At 43.4% G+C, this 16,112-nt stretch overlaps 1 protein-coding gene across 4 annotated transcripts in view; it reads left to right on the top strand.

Moving 5' to 3' along the window:
- The first annotated feature begins 233 nt into the window (after nt 1–233).
- ITGB8 (integrin subunit beta 8) overlaps nt 234–16,112 on the top strand; it is a 50,471-nt gene continuing 34,592 nt past the window's right edge. Inside the window, exons 1-2 of one of the 4 annotated variants that reach the window (XM_017823874.1) lie at nt 2,051–2,220; nt 2,528–2,677. In XM_017823874.1, the coding sequence (XP_017679363.1) occupies nt 2,091–2,220; nt 2,528–2,677 (280 nt within the window). In that variant the 5' untranslated portion in view covers nt 2,051–2,090. Of the gene's footprint in view, nt 981–2,050; nt 2,221–2,527; nt 2,678–16,112 lie in introns of those variants that run through there. The other 3 variants (XM_017823876.1, XM_017823877.1, XM_017823875.1) reach the window with 3 other exon arrangements.

The raw sequence follows: 16,112 nt of genomic DNA on the forward strand, positions 1-16,112 counted from the left end.
CATGACCCAGGAGTTAAACATTATAGTGTCCAACAGGAGTAAATTGAGTTTAGTTCATGTGTCGCAAGTATATCTTATTTCAAATAGCACCTAACTGGACTCTCATGGGACATGTAGCTCACTACTTACAGTATTTGAGTCTGTGACCTCTGAAATCATAGAGCTTTTAGGTCAGGAATGCCACAATAATTGAAGTCCTGTAGACGCTACATTTTTATGTGACCGTCACTGCATGTGACTTTCTCACATCCCATATCCCCATCTGGGCTGTGGCCACTCGAGGAATGACAGTCAGATGTCTGAAACGGGATTTTTCCAAGGTGAAGCAAAGGATATGATACAGTGTTTAAAAACTCCCAAGAGTGCAAGTATAGGACTATTCCATTGCCAACTCCTCCTTAGCAGCCTTGAACAAACCCAGTGTAGGTTCAGTTTCTGATCTTTGACATGCAGATGATAAATAATCCAAAAGTCCATGAGGCTTAGCACAGGGTCTAAAGAGGCTTTCACAGACTTTCATAAGGACAGTGAAACAGCACACTATTTACACTGCTTGCATTTGCAGGATTTATTAACGTTGTACTGTGCACAGGCAGACTTGGGTGGTGCATCGACAGGCTATTTTGGGATCCTGCGTGCACTGACATCTGTTCTGTCATTAGGATCAGAAATGAAGGGATGACACCGGGCTGGCCATAGCTGGCTCTGTGCTCGGCCCAGGGCCCCGAGGCCGGCACAGCTCCCCGGTAACCCAGGGAGACGGCAGCCCGGCCACCGGCGTGTGACAGGGAGAGGTGCCCAGGTGCGTTTCACCTGCCGGGAAAACACCTCCACGAACTGCGTGCCCGGGGAGCGGAGCCCTCGAGAGGAGCACAGTGACACGACCGTCAGGAGGGCCGGGGAGCGGAGCCGGGCCGGAGCTCGCACCTTGGCCCGGCGGGGCTTTCCTGGCCCGCACGTCGCGGTACTTTCCGGGCACGGTAACCTTTGCTTTACTCCTACTGCGCCCGGAGGGGTGGAAACTCCGGGCAGAAATCACTCGGGGAAGGCGGCAAAGAAGGGGAGGTGTGTTTAGGTGACATTAAGTGATCGGGGGCGGTTTGCGGGCCCGCACCCTGGTCCAGCGCGCTGCACCCAGCGCGGCGCTCCGGCGGCGCTGGTGGGGCCGGGGGGCAGCGCCGCGGGGTGAGGAGGAGGCGATGGGGGTGAGGGTCGCACGAGCGAGCGGCGGCGGCGTCACACGAAGCGAGGGCCGGCCCCGCCGAGGGGCGGAGGGGCTGCCACGGGGCCAGGGCGGAGGGCGAGGTGCGGCAGCGGGAGGCGCAGCGCTGTGTCCACGGCCTTCGCCCGCCTCCCCGAACAAAGCGGCGCGGGCGGACGCAGTGACTTCACCGCCGGGGCCGGGCCCGCCCCCGCCCGCGGAACCTGCCCCGCTACCGTCTCCTGGCAACCGAGGGGAACCGGGGGGACCCGCGGGCCCGGCTCTCACCCGCCGCGGTGGGGCCGGGCTGCTCCGTGCAGCGCCGCCGGCCACCCTCCCGGGCCCCCAACCCGCGCCAAACCCCAGCCCCGCGGCGCGGAGGAACAGCCCCGGCAGCAGCTCGGGACGGGTCCGGCAGCGCCCACCTGGCCCCGGCGGGGGCGGGCGGGGGGCGGCTGCCCGGCGAGGGCGGGGACAGCCGCCGGCCGCCTGTTTCCCCGAGGGAAGTGCGGAGCCGCCGCCGCCGCTATCCGCGCGGTGCCAAGAGCCTCCCCGCGCCCCCCGGGCAGGGCGGGCGGTGGGGCGCCCCTGGCGCGCCGGTCTGGAGGCGGATGGAGGGAGCTGCGCTCTGCGCTCGGCCGGGGCCTCACGGCCGCCGCTGCCGGGGGGGGGCCGGCCCTGGCGGGGCGTGGGGTCGCGGCGGGCGCTGCCCCCGAGATGCAGCGGCCCGCGCCCGCCCCGCCGAGCGCCCTACCTGTGCCGGGCCCGCCGCCGCCCCTCCCCTGGCCCCGCCGCCGCCGCCGCCCCCGCGGGGGCCGGGACTGAGCGCGCCGCGGCGCCGAGACACGGCCCCGAGGAGAGTGAGCGGGAGCGGTGCCGGCAGCGGCGCATGATGTGGGTGCCGCTGCTGGCTTGCCTCACCGCGGGGATCGTCTCCGTGCCCAGGTGCCAGCGCGGCCCCGGAGCCCTCCTGGGGGCGGTCCGGCTGCTGGCGGCCGTGCCGGGACTCTGCCAGCGCCGTAAGTGTCCGAGCGCCTGGGGCTGCTCGCCGTGCCCCGGCTGGCTGGGGTTGCCGCTGGGTTTGGTTCGGGCGCGGGGGCCGTGCGTGGGCGGGGGGCACGGCCGGTCTCGGCGGCTGCCCCGGGGCACAGCCCTGACAGCCGGGGCCGCCCGCCGCCGTTGGGCACACGCCGGCTGGGCCGGGCCGGGCCGGGCCGGCGGGCGGCGCGTACCTGCAGGGAGAGCCGGGCTGGAGCCGCCGGCCCTTGCACGAACTTCACGCCGGCCCGTAGTTTAACTGTCCATCCTGGGGCGTCCACCCTTTAGGGAGCCGTGGCAGCTCCCGGGGAGCCTGCGGGAATATCGCACTCCAGGGTGCTGCGGGTCCTGAAAGTGCACCCTCCGCAAGTCTCCGTGAAGCGGCACACAGAACCGCCTGGGGATTCACAAGCTACGGATGGACAATGCTTAGGGATGGTAACACTCCGTTTTACGTCCTTTATATGGCATGTAGTGGCAGGGTGAAATAGGGATACAGCTATGGGAAGATTGTCTTCTGTTTACCTTGGGGTAACCTATATACTGACGGTTCCCCGGGAGCCACGGTACTGGTGATGAAAAAGGTAAATGTGGGTAACCCCTCACATTGTGGAATTGCTTCCCAAACCCCCGGGCATCAGTTTTGATGCATGCAGGCTGAGAGCAGTTTGTGCAAATGTACCTTAGGTAGCAACAGCTGATCACACAGAGCAATCAGGTTAGTCAAGTATTTCATAAAGAATCTTATTTAACTAGCAGTTGTCAGAAAAGCAGTTCAAGTTGTCAGTCATCTTTCCGTGTTTTTTTGAGCTTGTGGAATAATTGCATTTCCAACTCTAAGCCTGGAGTTGATTTAAAATGTTAACATGTAACCTCTAAAAATAAGATTTACAATGGAAACGATGTATTAGCCTTAAGTTCTTTATTGCGTATGTGACAAATTCATGCCTAATTCAGTAGGATTTGCCCAGTGCTATTAAAAACAATGGAACAATTTGTTAACTTTCATAGGATAATTTATTTTGCTTTTTTGGCTTCGTATTTTGAATTCAAAACCAAACTAAATGTCAATAGGAAAAATAAAATATATTATTAATTTTCTTATGAAACATGACATCTTGTATGTAGTATCCCAGATTCTTTTTTATGCAGTGCAATTGAGTTGAAAGGCTAATTGAAACTTTATGGAGAGGATGGTTCTGTGCCTGAATGCAGTGTTGTGCTTGCTCATGAGTGTAGCTCCGAGGAACGCACTAGGGCAAATAATGCATCAGAACAGAATGCCACAGGGGGAGGTTGTGCATGGGGCTTTTGTGCCAAAGGATACTTGCTGTCTTTGTTGTGCTTGATAGTGAAAATATACATGGGTGACACGTCATGGGTTATGTGTTTATTGTGACAACAGCTCTCAGATTGGGCAGACTGTAACTCAGATAGACCTTGTTTTTTCCTTTTCATTTGAAACCTCTGCTAATTCATGAAAGCTGAAAGTCACACTGAATTCCTTCCTTCATACATAATCACTTTACAGGCTAGAGCCACAGTTAAAGTAAGAAGAGTGTTTTGTTTTGTTTTTCTCTGAATGAACATGTGAAATTTTTTGTTATTATTGTTGCTGTTTGATTTTTACATTTGGTTGTGATAGCCAGTGCAGCACCACCTGGATTCTTTGAACGTCTGCAGGCTGCTCCAAGAGAGAGTCTGGGCAGCAAGTCCATGTACAGATATTTGGCAACACAGCTCTGTTGAAGCAGCCACTCCTCTTTGCTTCTGTACTGACAGTGCTGGGCATGAAGAACAGCATTGAGCTGTTCCCGTGCCATCAGCAAGTTCAGTTTATTTATGTGCAGAGTTGGCAGAACCTGCGTATCTGTGTTGAATCTCCAGTTTTAAAAGCGACTGGAATTAGTATGAAATGTACATGGAACTCATAGTCTGTTCATTCTTGTTGGAGCATTTGTGGCTCTTCTAGTTGAAAAATGAAGAGTTTAGTGCTACCTGAGGTATTAGTTCTACAAACTGCAGTTTGAGATGTGAGTTACTGCGTGGGGATAAGTAATAATTTGGCCCAAGGTTACAAGGAGCGCAAAAGGAAATCTCACAGTGCTGTAAATTTGGAAGTCCCAAATTAAAGGTTCTGTAAACTCAGATAAAAAGGGTAGTGTTGCCGCCTTCTACAAAGAGTCTCTTGTTCAGTAAGTCTCACCAAAAGGAAATTTGCAGTTCAGTAAGCCAACTATAACAAATACCTGACATAAGAATGGAGCAAGTTCCATAGGGGTTTCTACAGGTCCCACATTTCTCTTTGAACATTAAAACCTAAAGATGTAAACCAGTGAACTGAATAAAAGCTGGATTCCACAGTGAGAGCATGTGTATGCATTGTGCTAACCAGTTGAGTAAGTGCTCACTTTAGTGAAGGCAGTCAGTGCCCTTGCCTTCTTCAAAAACTAATCTGTTGAAACTCTTTAGTTTTTACCTGTTGTATAAGCACATGGAATATGTGGAGCTTAAAAACTGAAGAATGACTGATTGGTCAAGGTTAACAGAGAACATTGGTTCAAATCTCAGCAGTGTCTCAAAACCAGTTATAATTAATATTAAAATCTGAAAACTAAGGTACTGGATGCTTTCTGAAATATCTAAGTAGTCATTCCTGTATGAAGCTCAAGTAAACAGAGTTTACTTGTGATGTGCAAACAGGGATTGGATAGCATGAAAATCTTTATCCCTGATTTTAGAGTTGGAGAATAGTCACGCAACAATTCTGTTACATAGTCATGGTTGACAAGTCTCTAATTTAAATACCAACCATAAAAGTTGTCATTTTCAGTCTTCCTAAGAGTGTCATTTGGAAAGACCAATTAGGGGCATGGGGAAAGTGGAGGATCTGTGATCATGGCAGGGTCACTTGTTAATTGATCTGTCACATCAGATTCCCATGTGTGTTCCCTCTAGTTAGAAAGTTTCATAAATCATTACTGGGTTACTTCTCAAAGGAACAAGAAAAGCTATTCAAACCACTCATGGAAGAACAGTTTTTGAAGAGTGGTGGTCAGGAAATGTCCCTGAACACACAAAAGAAGTCCAAAATAAATGATACATCATGTTAGCTTTAACTGGTGTTTGTCTGTTAATTTCTTTTCCGTGCTGGCCCATTTTCTTTTGAGGCTCAATGGAAGAAGCTGAGTTGTATGGGGTACTCAATGTTGAGACAGTTCTGCTTTTCTTAAGGCTTAAAAAAATCCAAGAAGAAAAGGAAAAAAAAACATTTTTAATTTCCTGAGTCTGCGTGGGTGATCTGCTCCCTAGGGGTACTGGACCATCTTTGGGAAAGCCAACCTTTTGGGAACCAGCCTTTGGGAAAAACAACCTGGGTGTTTGGGAAGGCTGTAGGTTGCAGTTCTGAGGAATAGTGAGGGGGAGGTTTGTTTATCTGCGCATTGCCCAAGGAGTGTATTATGCCAGTGGTATGCATAAATTTGCTTTGCAAATTGTACACTTCTCATAATCTGTTGCAATTTCATGTCTGTTCAGGGATTTTATGTGGTAAGGTTTTTTTTTATTTTATGGTTTTTACAAGTTGAATGCAACTGGTGCGGTTGCCTGTGTAGTATTTACACTGCTTTCCTGCCGCAGATGTTTGAGATGGGATAAGACTGGGAAAAAAGAGGAGATGGGCAGCTTACCAACTAGAAGAGTGATAACCATGTTCTTGATGTTCTGGGAGGGTTGTCTTTTGTCATTTCAGATATGGTTTTGCTAAGGGGAGTTGTCAAGGCAGCCTGAAGATTGCATGCAGAAGGAATACTCTGGGTAGTTGGAAAAGCCAGTTGCTTTTTTTCTGGCTGTTATGCTTTCAAGGAATGGAACTGCAGCAACTGAGAAAGAAAGAATTACACCCCATTAGTCAAGAGGCCTGAATTAACAAATTTGATTTTCTATTAAAGTACAATCTAATTTACCTCCTCAGAGCATCAGAAAGATGTCAAAATATGATTTTCTGGAAGCTAAAGAAAATCTTCACCACATGACCCACATGTGGTTGTATGTTCAACAAGAGGACATTACAACATCAGATTATATTCTCCCTTATACTTTACAGCGGGCATAAATGCTCATAAATTTTTCAGGTGCCTATGAAGAACTTGTGATGACTTGTATATGTTTTGTCTTGAATTTGGGACAATTTGTGTTAGTTACTAATCTACAGTAGGAGGTATGAGAAAAGATACATAAGATATTTTATTTCCAAATTGTGTAAGTTGATATAGGCTGCTGATATTTATCAAGACTTCTTCAGAAAGTCATCATCATCATTTCTTGGTTGGAAACTAGGAATATCACTTCTTTCTGGGTCTCTTCTTCCAAGTAACAAGCAATAGGATGAGAGGAAATAGCCTCAAGTTGTGCCAGGGAAGATTTAGATTGGATATCAGGAGAAATTTATTCACTGAAAGGGTTGTCAAGCCTTGGAACAGGCTTCCCACAGAAGTGGTGGAATCACCATCCCTGGAGGGATTTAAAAGACATGTGCTGCTTAGGGACACGGTTTCATAGTGGACTTGTGCTGTGTTAACAGTTGGACTCAAGGATCTTGAGGATCTTTTCCAGCCTAAATGATTCTATGATTCAAGGAAGTACTCCTGACACACTCTGAGCCTCCACGTGTCTTTTTTAGCCTCACCTCTCTGAAAAGTTCCATGAAGGTTGCACATCATTCAAGATGAAAACTTGGAGAACAGAATCATCAAAAAGGTGCATAGCAACTCAAGTTTTTCATGTATGTGTATCAATTTAGAGGATTAGTGGTGGACTTGACAGTACTGGGTTAATGGCTAGACTACATGATCTTAGAGGTCCTTTCCAACCTAGATGACATTATAATTCTGTTCTATGATTTTAGGAACAGGTCTGAGGTAAGAAGCATTAGCCTTATTGTACAAATCAAATTTACGTTACTTACATGATTTTTTTTCACCAATGTACTTTTTAAAAACTGCATATAGAAAAACAATAATATTTTAGATCAGGAGAGGTGTATCTCAGGCAGTGGTTGGGATTTGATGAGTTCTGTCTAGGTAAGAAGGACAAGTGGAATAGCTTGGTGTCCTGAGCTTTAAAGTTTGCTCGGTGTTCTTAAAATACATTAATGACACTAAAATAGTACGTTATATTTTCAAGACTTATGTATGTGAACTATCCTGTGCTTTTACTGTAACTGTAATCCAGATGTCTTGGTAGAAATTTGGCTTCTCATGATGAAGGTGCTGAAAACAAAAAACTGGAGAAGAATATCAGTTCCTTTGTGTTAATAAACTTTTTTTATATATCAAATTCTTAAGGCCTCAGAGTTTCTTGTTCTATTTGCACCCTCCTTTCCAGCAAAATCTTGTCTTCAAAGCTCCTGTATGTCCTACTAGTTGCTGACTTCTGTCTAACCAGTGGAAAGATGTAATAATTCTTTCTCATCTGCTTAAATAGGCGTGATTTATGATGGACAAAGTAGGATATGGTCTCCTATTCCTTTCTAAGCTCTTGAACTTTATTAAAATGTTTTTTTTTTCTTTTGGCAGTTTACAGAAATGGACTTGAGCTATTTAGTTTAACTTTTGGGAAGGAAGTGGGGCTCTAATGAATTAGTTCACTGTCCACTGTAATGGAACCTTTCTTCAAGAAGAAAAGTAAGCTGCTTGCCAGCCATTCAGGATTCCCCCTTGTTCTGGTGGCAGAACAAGAATAACCCCCTGAGCAAAATGTAAGTGTTTCAAGATTATTGGAATTTACAGCATTAGAAAGCTGCCAAAAAACCAACTTCTAGCTGAGGATAAATTGGCCTAAATTGAAAACTTTGCAAAGCTCTTAATTGACTTTTTTCTTTATATGTTTCTCTGCTTCCCATGACTTCATTGTCATATGCCTGTGGTGACTTCTTCTGCTAATACCCAGGGTGACAATAATGAGTGTGAAGTATTTATGATCATCAAAAGATACTGAGACAAAGATTTTAACTATGATTATTGGAGGAGGAAACTTCTGTAGCATCAGGCAGGTGGAATGATCTTCCTGGATGCTCGACTTTTGTTTTTCTTCAGGCTTCTTCTCTGCTCACTGACTAGGGAGTTAAGTTGTTAGCAGCAGTATTTCACTGGATTCATATCTTGAAGACTTAAGTGTTTTTTGGTATTTTGCTGTTGTTGTAGCTGTGTTGTGAATATAGCTGCATGATGTATGGTGGCATCACAAAAGTAGTTCAAGTCTGATTAAACCATTAACTGCCCTTTCCAAAATAAATTCTGTTCCTTCTTGGTGTTCAGTGGAATTAGGCTAAGTGAATTCTGTTTGTTCTACTGTACTTGAGAGTACAATTTATTTCCCTGTTATCTCTGCAGGGTGACAAGGTGTCCTCTGTGCTGAGGACAACTTGCTTCTCTCAGACGGGAGCCGCTTGCTGGAAACTGAATCAAGTTCCCATCTTTTTGCTGAAACAAGAGTACCAGGAAATTAGAAAACTTGTGACAACTTACCCTCTGGTACAAATGGCACAAAATTATCTAGATAAAACTAATTACATAAGCAAGCATGCTCTTCCAATCTAACAAAAGCTGTTGGAGTGCATTTTGCTGTCAAAAATGTTTTGATATTACTTCAAAACATTAAATAAACCACTACCTGTTTAAAACCTTGAATTTCTGGGTTTGAAGTCTGTCCCTTAGAGAGCATTTAAGCTGCACCTGCAGACCATACACATATGTGAATACTTCCTTGAAGGAGCACAAGCAGATTATTGCATTCAAACAGACTGTATGCACCAGTAGTTATAGTTAGTATGTGAGTCTGCATATTTTATAGCCTCAGTCATGTTTTGTGTAATCTTCACCCCCAAATTATAAAAATTTAACAGGCTAAACCTAAAAGGAAGATTGACCAGTGTCTTTTCCTAGACAGGTATGGTTGGGGTTTGAGTCTTTTAATTTAGAAGAAAATCCCAGAAAGTTTTTACCAAATTCCATTTTTCTCAGGGCAAATAACTATGTTTGGAGATTGAAAACCCTATTGAAAAGCAAATTACTGAAACAATAAATACCAAACACTTGGTATTCTAGAAGTCAATAATATTTTTTTAGATGGCCCTCCTGAATAAATGCTCCTCCCAAACTTGTGCACTACGTACAAGTCCTTAAGGAGTGGTGGTTATCCTCTTTGGTACTAGTCTTAGCTTTTATTTAATATTGTCGATGTTTTCTCATAGTGAGTATAAACTGTGCTTTACGTATTTAGTGTTTTGTTTAAACCCTGACATGCCTCCCTAATATACACATGTGCACAACTTTTGGTTTGGGGCTTTTGGTTTGTTTCAGGAAAATCTTCTGTAGAAGCCCAGTTCAGTTTATCATTTTGTGTACAGAATTGAGGGACTTGTTCAATTAGGTTTTCAGCTTTGAGAATTAGGGTCTGAAATGCAGAGTTAAGTTTGTTTCAAATCACAGTGTATGCAGATAAAAGAGAATGAAGTGAGCTGTTTGCATTGCTATGGAAAAAGAACCTGTGGATCAAGTGGTCTATGGTGACACTGCATGGGAAGAAATAGCTCTGAACTGTTCTTAGCTGTTACCCATCCTGTGCACTACTTCTAGCTTTGTGAATGAAGACACAGTGTCAGAGTGAGTAGTGCTTTTATGGGGCAGAAAGCAACAATTTGGTGATATTAGATATACAATAAAAAGATAGATTAGGGAGGCAATTGGGGGTTGAGGGCCTGGTTTGAGGAGATGGAGCTATAGAAGATGGTGGGAGAAACACCTTGAGCTTGTCTTTTATTCAAGGTTGAACTACTTAAGCTGGCAAAAGTTAGGCATTTGTGTCTAGCTTTTTATCCATCATGACCTCCTAATTAGGTAAAGGCTTTATAGAATACAGAGGACCATACTGACCATTCAGGGTTGTTGATGTGCAACTTGCTACCAGTGCTTACTAATATACAAGAAATTAAATTAGTAATGCTACATGGCAGTAGCCATTCCAGGCTTTTTTCAAGCAGAATGACTGTATCCAAGCTGGCCAACTCCATGGGAGGTTCTAGCAGCTGGAAATGACTGGAATACAATGATTTCTGTGCCCATGTTCCATCCTAGAAAACAAGAGTATTAACATAGCACCGCACATCTTGAAGTTTCCTTGGAATCAAGGGATTTAATAAAAAAAGGTTTAGGGTCTCTGGTTCCATATGCTTTGCATTTTTATTGGTGCAAAGCTGTGCAATCGGGACCATCAAACCTGTGCCATAAAAGCAAATGACTGTGGGAAATGAGTTTCTTCTAATGATATGATCGTAGTAAATTGTCCTGTATGTTTTTGTTTATAAGAGAACGGGATAGATTGGTTTCAGAAGTAAGTAGTCTTTGACTCATTGTTTGCAGGCATGTATCGCATCAACAAAATTTAACCATCTCCCGGAAAAGCAGGAAGTTTCATAGAAAGGAGAGGCTACAAGAAAAGTTGGCCAAGAAACAAAAATTGTATTGTGAAAAATTTCAAGGTTACATTGCTTGTTTTTATTTGGTGTTGTGGCTTGGGAACAAAGTCAGTCTGAAGTAGTCAATAGCTCTGTCTCTCGCAGTCAAGGCCATGTTCGAGGCTGTGGTTTCAATGTTGTGTTAGTGAGTCCAAACTGCCGTACCAGTAGCTTCTTTGGGTAGTAGGGCCTTTTCCAAAATGCTGTTATATACATCTTTCTGACAAAATAATAATAATAATTTAAAAAATCCTGTGTATTGATAGATATATATAGGAAAAACTTGAGTTGCTATGCATCTATCTGAGGCTTCTGTTCTCCAAGTCTTTGTCTTGAATGATGTGCAACCTTCATATAAGTGATGGAAATTTTTAGAGAGGTGAGGCTAAAAAAGACACGTGGAGGCTCAGAGTGTGTCAGGAGTACTTCCTTGAATCATAGAATCATTTAGGCTGGAAAAGACCCTCAAGATCCTTGAGTCCAACTGTTAACACAGCACAAGTCCACTATGAAACCGTGTCCCTAAGCAGCACATGTCTTTTAAATCCCTCCAGGGATGGTGATTCCACCACTTCTGTGGGAAACCTGTTCCAAGGCTTGACAACCCTTTCAGTGAATAAATTTTTCCTAATATCTGATCTAAACCGCCCCTGGCACAACTTGAGGCCATTTCCTTTTGTCTTATTGCTTGTTACCTGGGAGAAGAGACCAACCTCCACCTGGCTGCAGCCTTCTATTAGGTTGTAGAGAGCAGTGAGTTTCCCCCTGAGCCTCCTTTTCTCCGGGCTAAGCAACCCCAGCTCCCTCATCCGCTCCTCATAAGACTTGTGTTCCAAAGCCTTCCCCAGCTTTGTTGTACTTCTCTGGACATGCTCCAGCACCTCAATTTTTTTTTTCTTGTAGGGAGGGGCCCAAAACTGAACACAGGATTCAGGGTGTGGCCTCACCAGTGCGGAGTACAAGGGAATGGTCACTGCCCTCGTCCTGCTGGCCATACTATTTCTGATACAGGCCAAGATGCCATTGGCCTTCGTGGCCACCTGGACACACTGCTGGATCGTGTTCAGTCAACTGTTGACCAGCATCCCTTGGTTATTTTCCACCGAGCAGCTTTCCAAACACTGCCCCAAGCCTGTAGTGCTGCATGGGGTTGCTGTGACAGAAGTGCTGGATTCAGCACTTCGGCTTGTTGAACCTCATGTAATTGGCCTCAAAGCCTAGTGTCTGTATCATTCTCTAATTACAGAAGTGTCCATACACTTCTTGGGACCTCCATCTCCACGTGCCATTACAGAGCAGACTTATGATACATTTTCTTTCTCCAGCATCAGCTACAACTGTAATTTTCTGCCAGGGCTGTCTTAATGCTGTATTGACAGAGGTCTCCCACTTTTCCTCCTCCCCATTTGTCTTTGTGTTATTCAGCTGAAATCCAGTGTCAGTTCTCTCCACTGGTGTCACTCAGAGCTTGCACAGTGTGCAAAAAAAGGGAGAACTCAGGGTTTTTTGCTGCATATTTTGCAAAGATGTAAACTGTCATGTGGTGCAGATTCTTACATTATTTTTCATTTTGATGGCTTTCTAAATCATTTTTGTAGCTCTCAGTAATGACCCTCATTTTCACAAGACACTGTGTTCATAAAGTAATGCAGGTTAATTGGGGAACCCCAAAGCTATTGAGGCGGATATTGGCAGAGTTAGGAATGAGAAGCCTCTTCAGTCATCAGGACTTGTTCACTAGTGATTCTTTTCTCTGCATTTATCTAGATGTGCACATATACTTCTTATTTATATGTCACTTCTATCTCTTACCTTCTCTGTAACCACATTATGGTTTATCCCTTCCAGTATACTCCATTTTTTTTTTTAGGAACACTGTAACTGTTTATTTTTTTGTTTGGCTTAATTGGATTTTTTTGTGTTGGTTTTTTTTTGCTTGTTTGTTTTAATGGAAAGGTACTTTTACGCACTTGCCAGGTTTACAGAAGTATTTTCTCAGTGCTCAGAATTTGACAGTGCCAGTCATGTTTTACACCTCTTTTTTAGGCATCTTCATTTGCTTAGCAAAAGTGTGTCTCTTCCATGCAGAGTTTTAGTTACTGCTGCTACTGCTGCTTCTCTTGCTGGTAATAAAACATTTTCAAATCAGTGTTCAGCTTAGGTTCTATCTGAATAGTGAAACTTAAATGCACAACCATTAATAGAGAAGTGAAACTAATTAACAAAACCCATATGTAATAAAAAAAAAAAGGGAAGAAAAGTTGTTTGGTATTTTTGCTCAAGTAATCTTAGGATTTTATTATAAAGCATAATAACTGTACAGTATTCAAGCTGAAATCTCCTTTTCTGGGCAAGGCTGAGTACCCCTTAAAGCTGATTTTGAGACGTACCTTGTAATCTTCTTGGCAAATCTGGTGGTGACATAGTGTGCTTTTAAAGGATGGCGCAAAGGGTTAGAGAGAATTATTGCTTGTTTGGAAAAAAAAAAGGGAGAAAAATCCCTAATTTCAGGATTAGGTTTTAGGATTGGCAGCTAAGCACAGGCACTCATTTTTTCCTTGTAATCTGAGCAAGTAACTGTCAGACACAATAATCATGGAAAAATAATCCCTCTTCTGTAGCACTTTTATAATGCTTTTCATTGCACCTGCACATTCAGCCGAAGTGAATTGGGAAGCCATGTGTTAGCTGGGACAGCCACTGTCTGTCCCCTCTGCAGGAGTCATGTTGCTTTGCTCCTTGAAGACAGAAAGGTAACTGCAGTATACTGCATAAAAGCTGCAGCTTTCCTCATGGATGATGCTACACATGAGCTACTGAAGGCCTCATTATCTGTGGAGAAGGACAGCCTGGCTTCTTGCTGCCCTAGAACAAGATTGGATGCAGAATTTAAGGAGAAACAGCTCTGTAGAGGCTAGATAATTTCATATTTTCTTGCTTTAACAAACGTTCAGCAGTCTGAGGACCATGATCAAGGAGTATAAGCTGCTAGTTATATTTTGGCTCTTTTTTAAGAAAGCAAATGGTACACCCTCCAAAACCAGCACAAACGTGTACCAACAGTGCAGATGATATAAATCCAAATTCTTGGCTGTACTTGAACGAAGTACTGACTGTTTGAAAACCTGTTTAACATCCCCTCTCAAATGGCAGTGTGCATTATTGTTATTCCACCTCTGAGATAAATACCCTGATTGTGATGAAGTTACTTTCATAATAAGGAGTCAGGATGTGATTATAACATAAATGATGTTTGTCTTGCCTTGATCCCTCTTGTTCAAGATAGTTTAGACTTGCCACACCTGTAAATAGTTGCAGTCGTTGGAGCACGGTTGTATTTTTCTGCAGGAGGCTGGAAAAGTGTATTATAACCTGATGTACTCACTTCTTTTTATATGCATATGCCTGTGCAATTCCCAGCACAGAATTTGGCCCTTGTCGAAAATACCTTTTGGCATACATCAGTTATAACTAAGCCAGTAGAAACTTGCCCTTAGCTTTGACTGAACAGTAACTCAGTCTTGTCTGGACTCTGTTTTTGGTGAAGTGGCAGGAAAAATCTCAGTTCTTTTTTGAGCCAACTCATAAAAAAATGTTTCTTGCTTTAGCATGGTTTTTTAAAGGAAGCTGAGAAGTTTATACTAGATCAGTTATGGTTTTAGAGTAAGCTTACAAGTAAATAATAAATATTTGGTGAATGAAAGCATGTCCATAAATGTTACTGCTATAAGGGTCTACGTACTTGGGAACCACAGTAGTGATGTAGCCAGAATAATAAAAAAGAAATTAATAAAACTTTTTCAAGTTTCTCTTTATTAAAAAAAAAAATCCAACTTTTTGAGCCAATGGTACCAAGCTTGTCAATTGCCAATCCATGACTTCATGGTGTGAAAATGGAGCTCTTGAGACTGGATAGTTATCAGCAAAGACATTTGCATCCAGCAGTACTGTATATCTCATTTGTTAAAGCCATGATCACACTGAAAACCCAAACTGGATTTTAAGATCTTTTCTTCCACTTAGCAGTTTACAAAGGCACACAGACACCCCTATATTTTACCAGACAGGCTGTATTAGTAAACTAAATCAAGTTTCAATAGATTCAATAAACTAACCATACAGAAAAAAAAAATAGGACCATTATTTTTCAATCAATTTTCCAATGCATTTGTAAATATGTCACATAGATATATAGTGCATGTTACATGGTAATGTTTTGTTACATGGTCAATGGCATTTAAAGTGTGTGTTTTGCAGATAGGATTACATATTTTAAGAAAGGAGTCCCAGATATTTTTGCAGGAAGTTAATTAGGCCATACTTATTATTTTGGCTTTGATTTACTGATTACAAAGATGACAAATTAATTTTACTTACTTCTTATCTGTATAGCAAGAAACACAGGTCTCTCATTTTTTCCTGCCAACTATTTATTCTTATCAGAACAGCTCTGTCTATTGCAGTGAATGTTGACTGGGTAACCTCAGTGTTCATGTCATATCCTCCCTGTTTTGCCCCACGATCATCTTTAGCCACTATTATGCTGCCGATCAGCAACTTATATTTTATCTTGTCCTTTGACACTTTTACTGAATCTATCACTTTGCTCGCTTTTTTTTGTAATGTTCTTCATCTCTGCTGAGTTTGATATCCAGTTGAAGATGGATGTTTCTGTGCCAAGAACAATTACATTCCTTTTATTTTTATTCCTTCAACAACTTTTCGTTGTGTGTCTTTGCACTTTACTAATACTGTCTGGAAAGGGATCTGTGGCGAGCTCTACAACCCTGTGCATGTCAGTTCCTACCTGGAATCTTCATCCTTTTTCTCTCATGCAGTATGTGGTAACATTTTCTATGGCCTCCAGGTCTGCTCTTTCAGACTGCAGAACACAAAGTGCAGTGCCATCTTCTTATAAATGCAAAGAAGTCTTATTGTGTCAGTGGCAAATGAGGTTGCTCTCATTTCACAGCCAAGTAAAACTTACTGTGTTTGTTTTTATAACCAAAAAAACAAACAAAAACCTTTTGGATTTTGTCTCCCTCTAACGACTTTTCTCTCTCTCTAACAGCTCCTCTTTTATTTATATCTACCCACCTCTCCCACCCTTAAATTGGTTTTCCCTATGTTCCAGCACCCTACTGGGCTGCTTTTCAACTTGCTGTTTATATCATGCCTGTATCTCTCCCTTTCATTTACATTTTTTTTCTCACATTGCCTGTATGGCAAAAATTGTCAGCAGCAGTTGATATGAAATAGAAATATAGGTCTGAACTTTGAAATTATTTAAATTGTCATTAGCCTATATGTTATCAGTATAATGCTGCAATTGTACTGTATGAGGCTTGTTAGTACTGA

This window comes from Lepidothrix coronata, unplaced genomic scaffold, assembly GCF_001604755.1.
Source record: "Lepidothrix coronata isolate B3197 unplaced genomic scaffold, Lepidothrix_coronata-1.0 Scaffold106, whole genome shotgun sequence".
Taxonomy (NCBI): domain Eukaryota; kingdom Metazoa; phylum Chordata; class Aves; order Passeriformes; family Pipridae; genus Lepidothrix; species Lepidothrix coronata.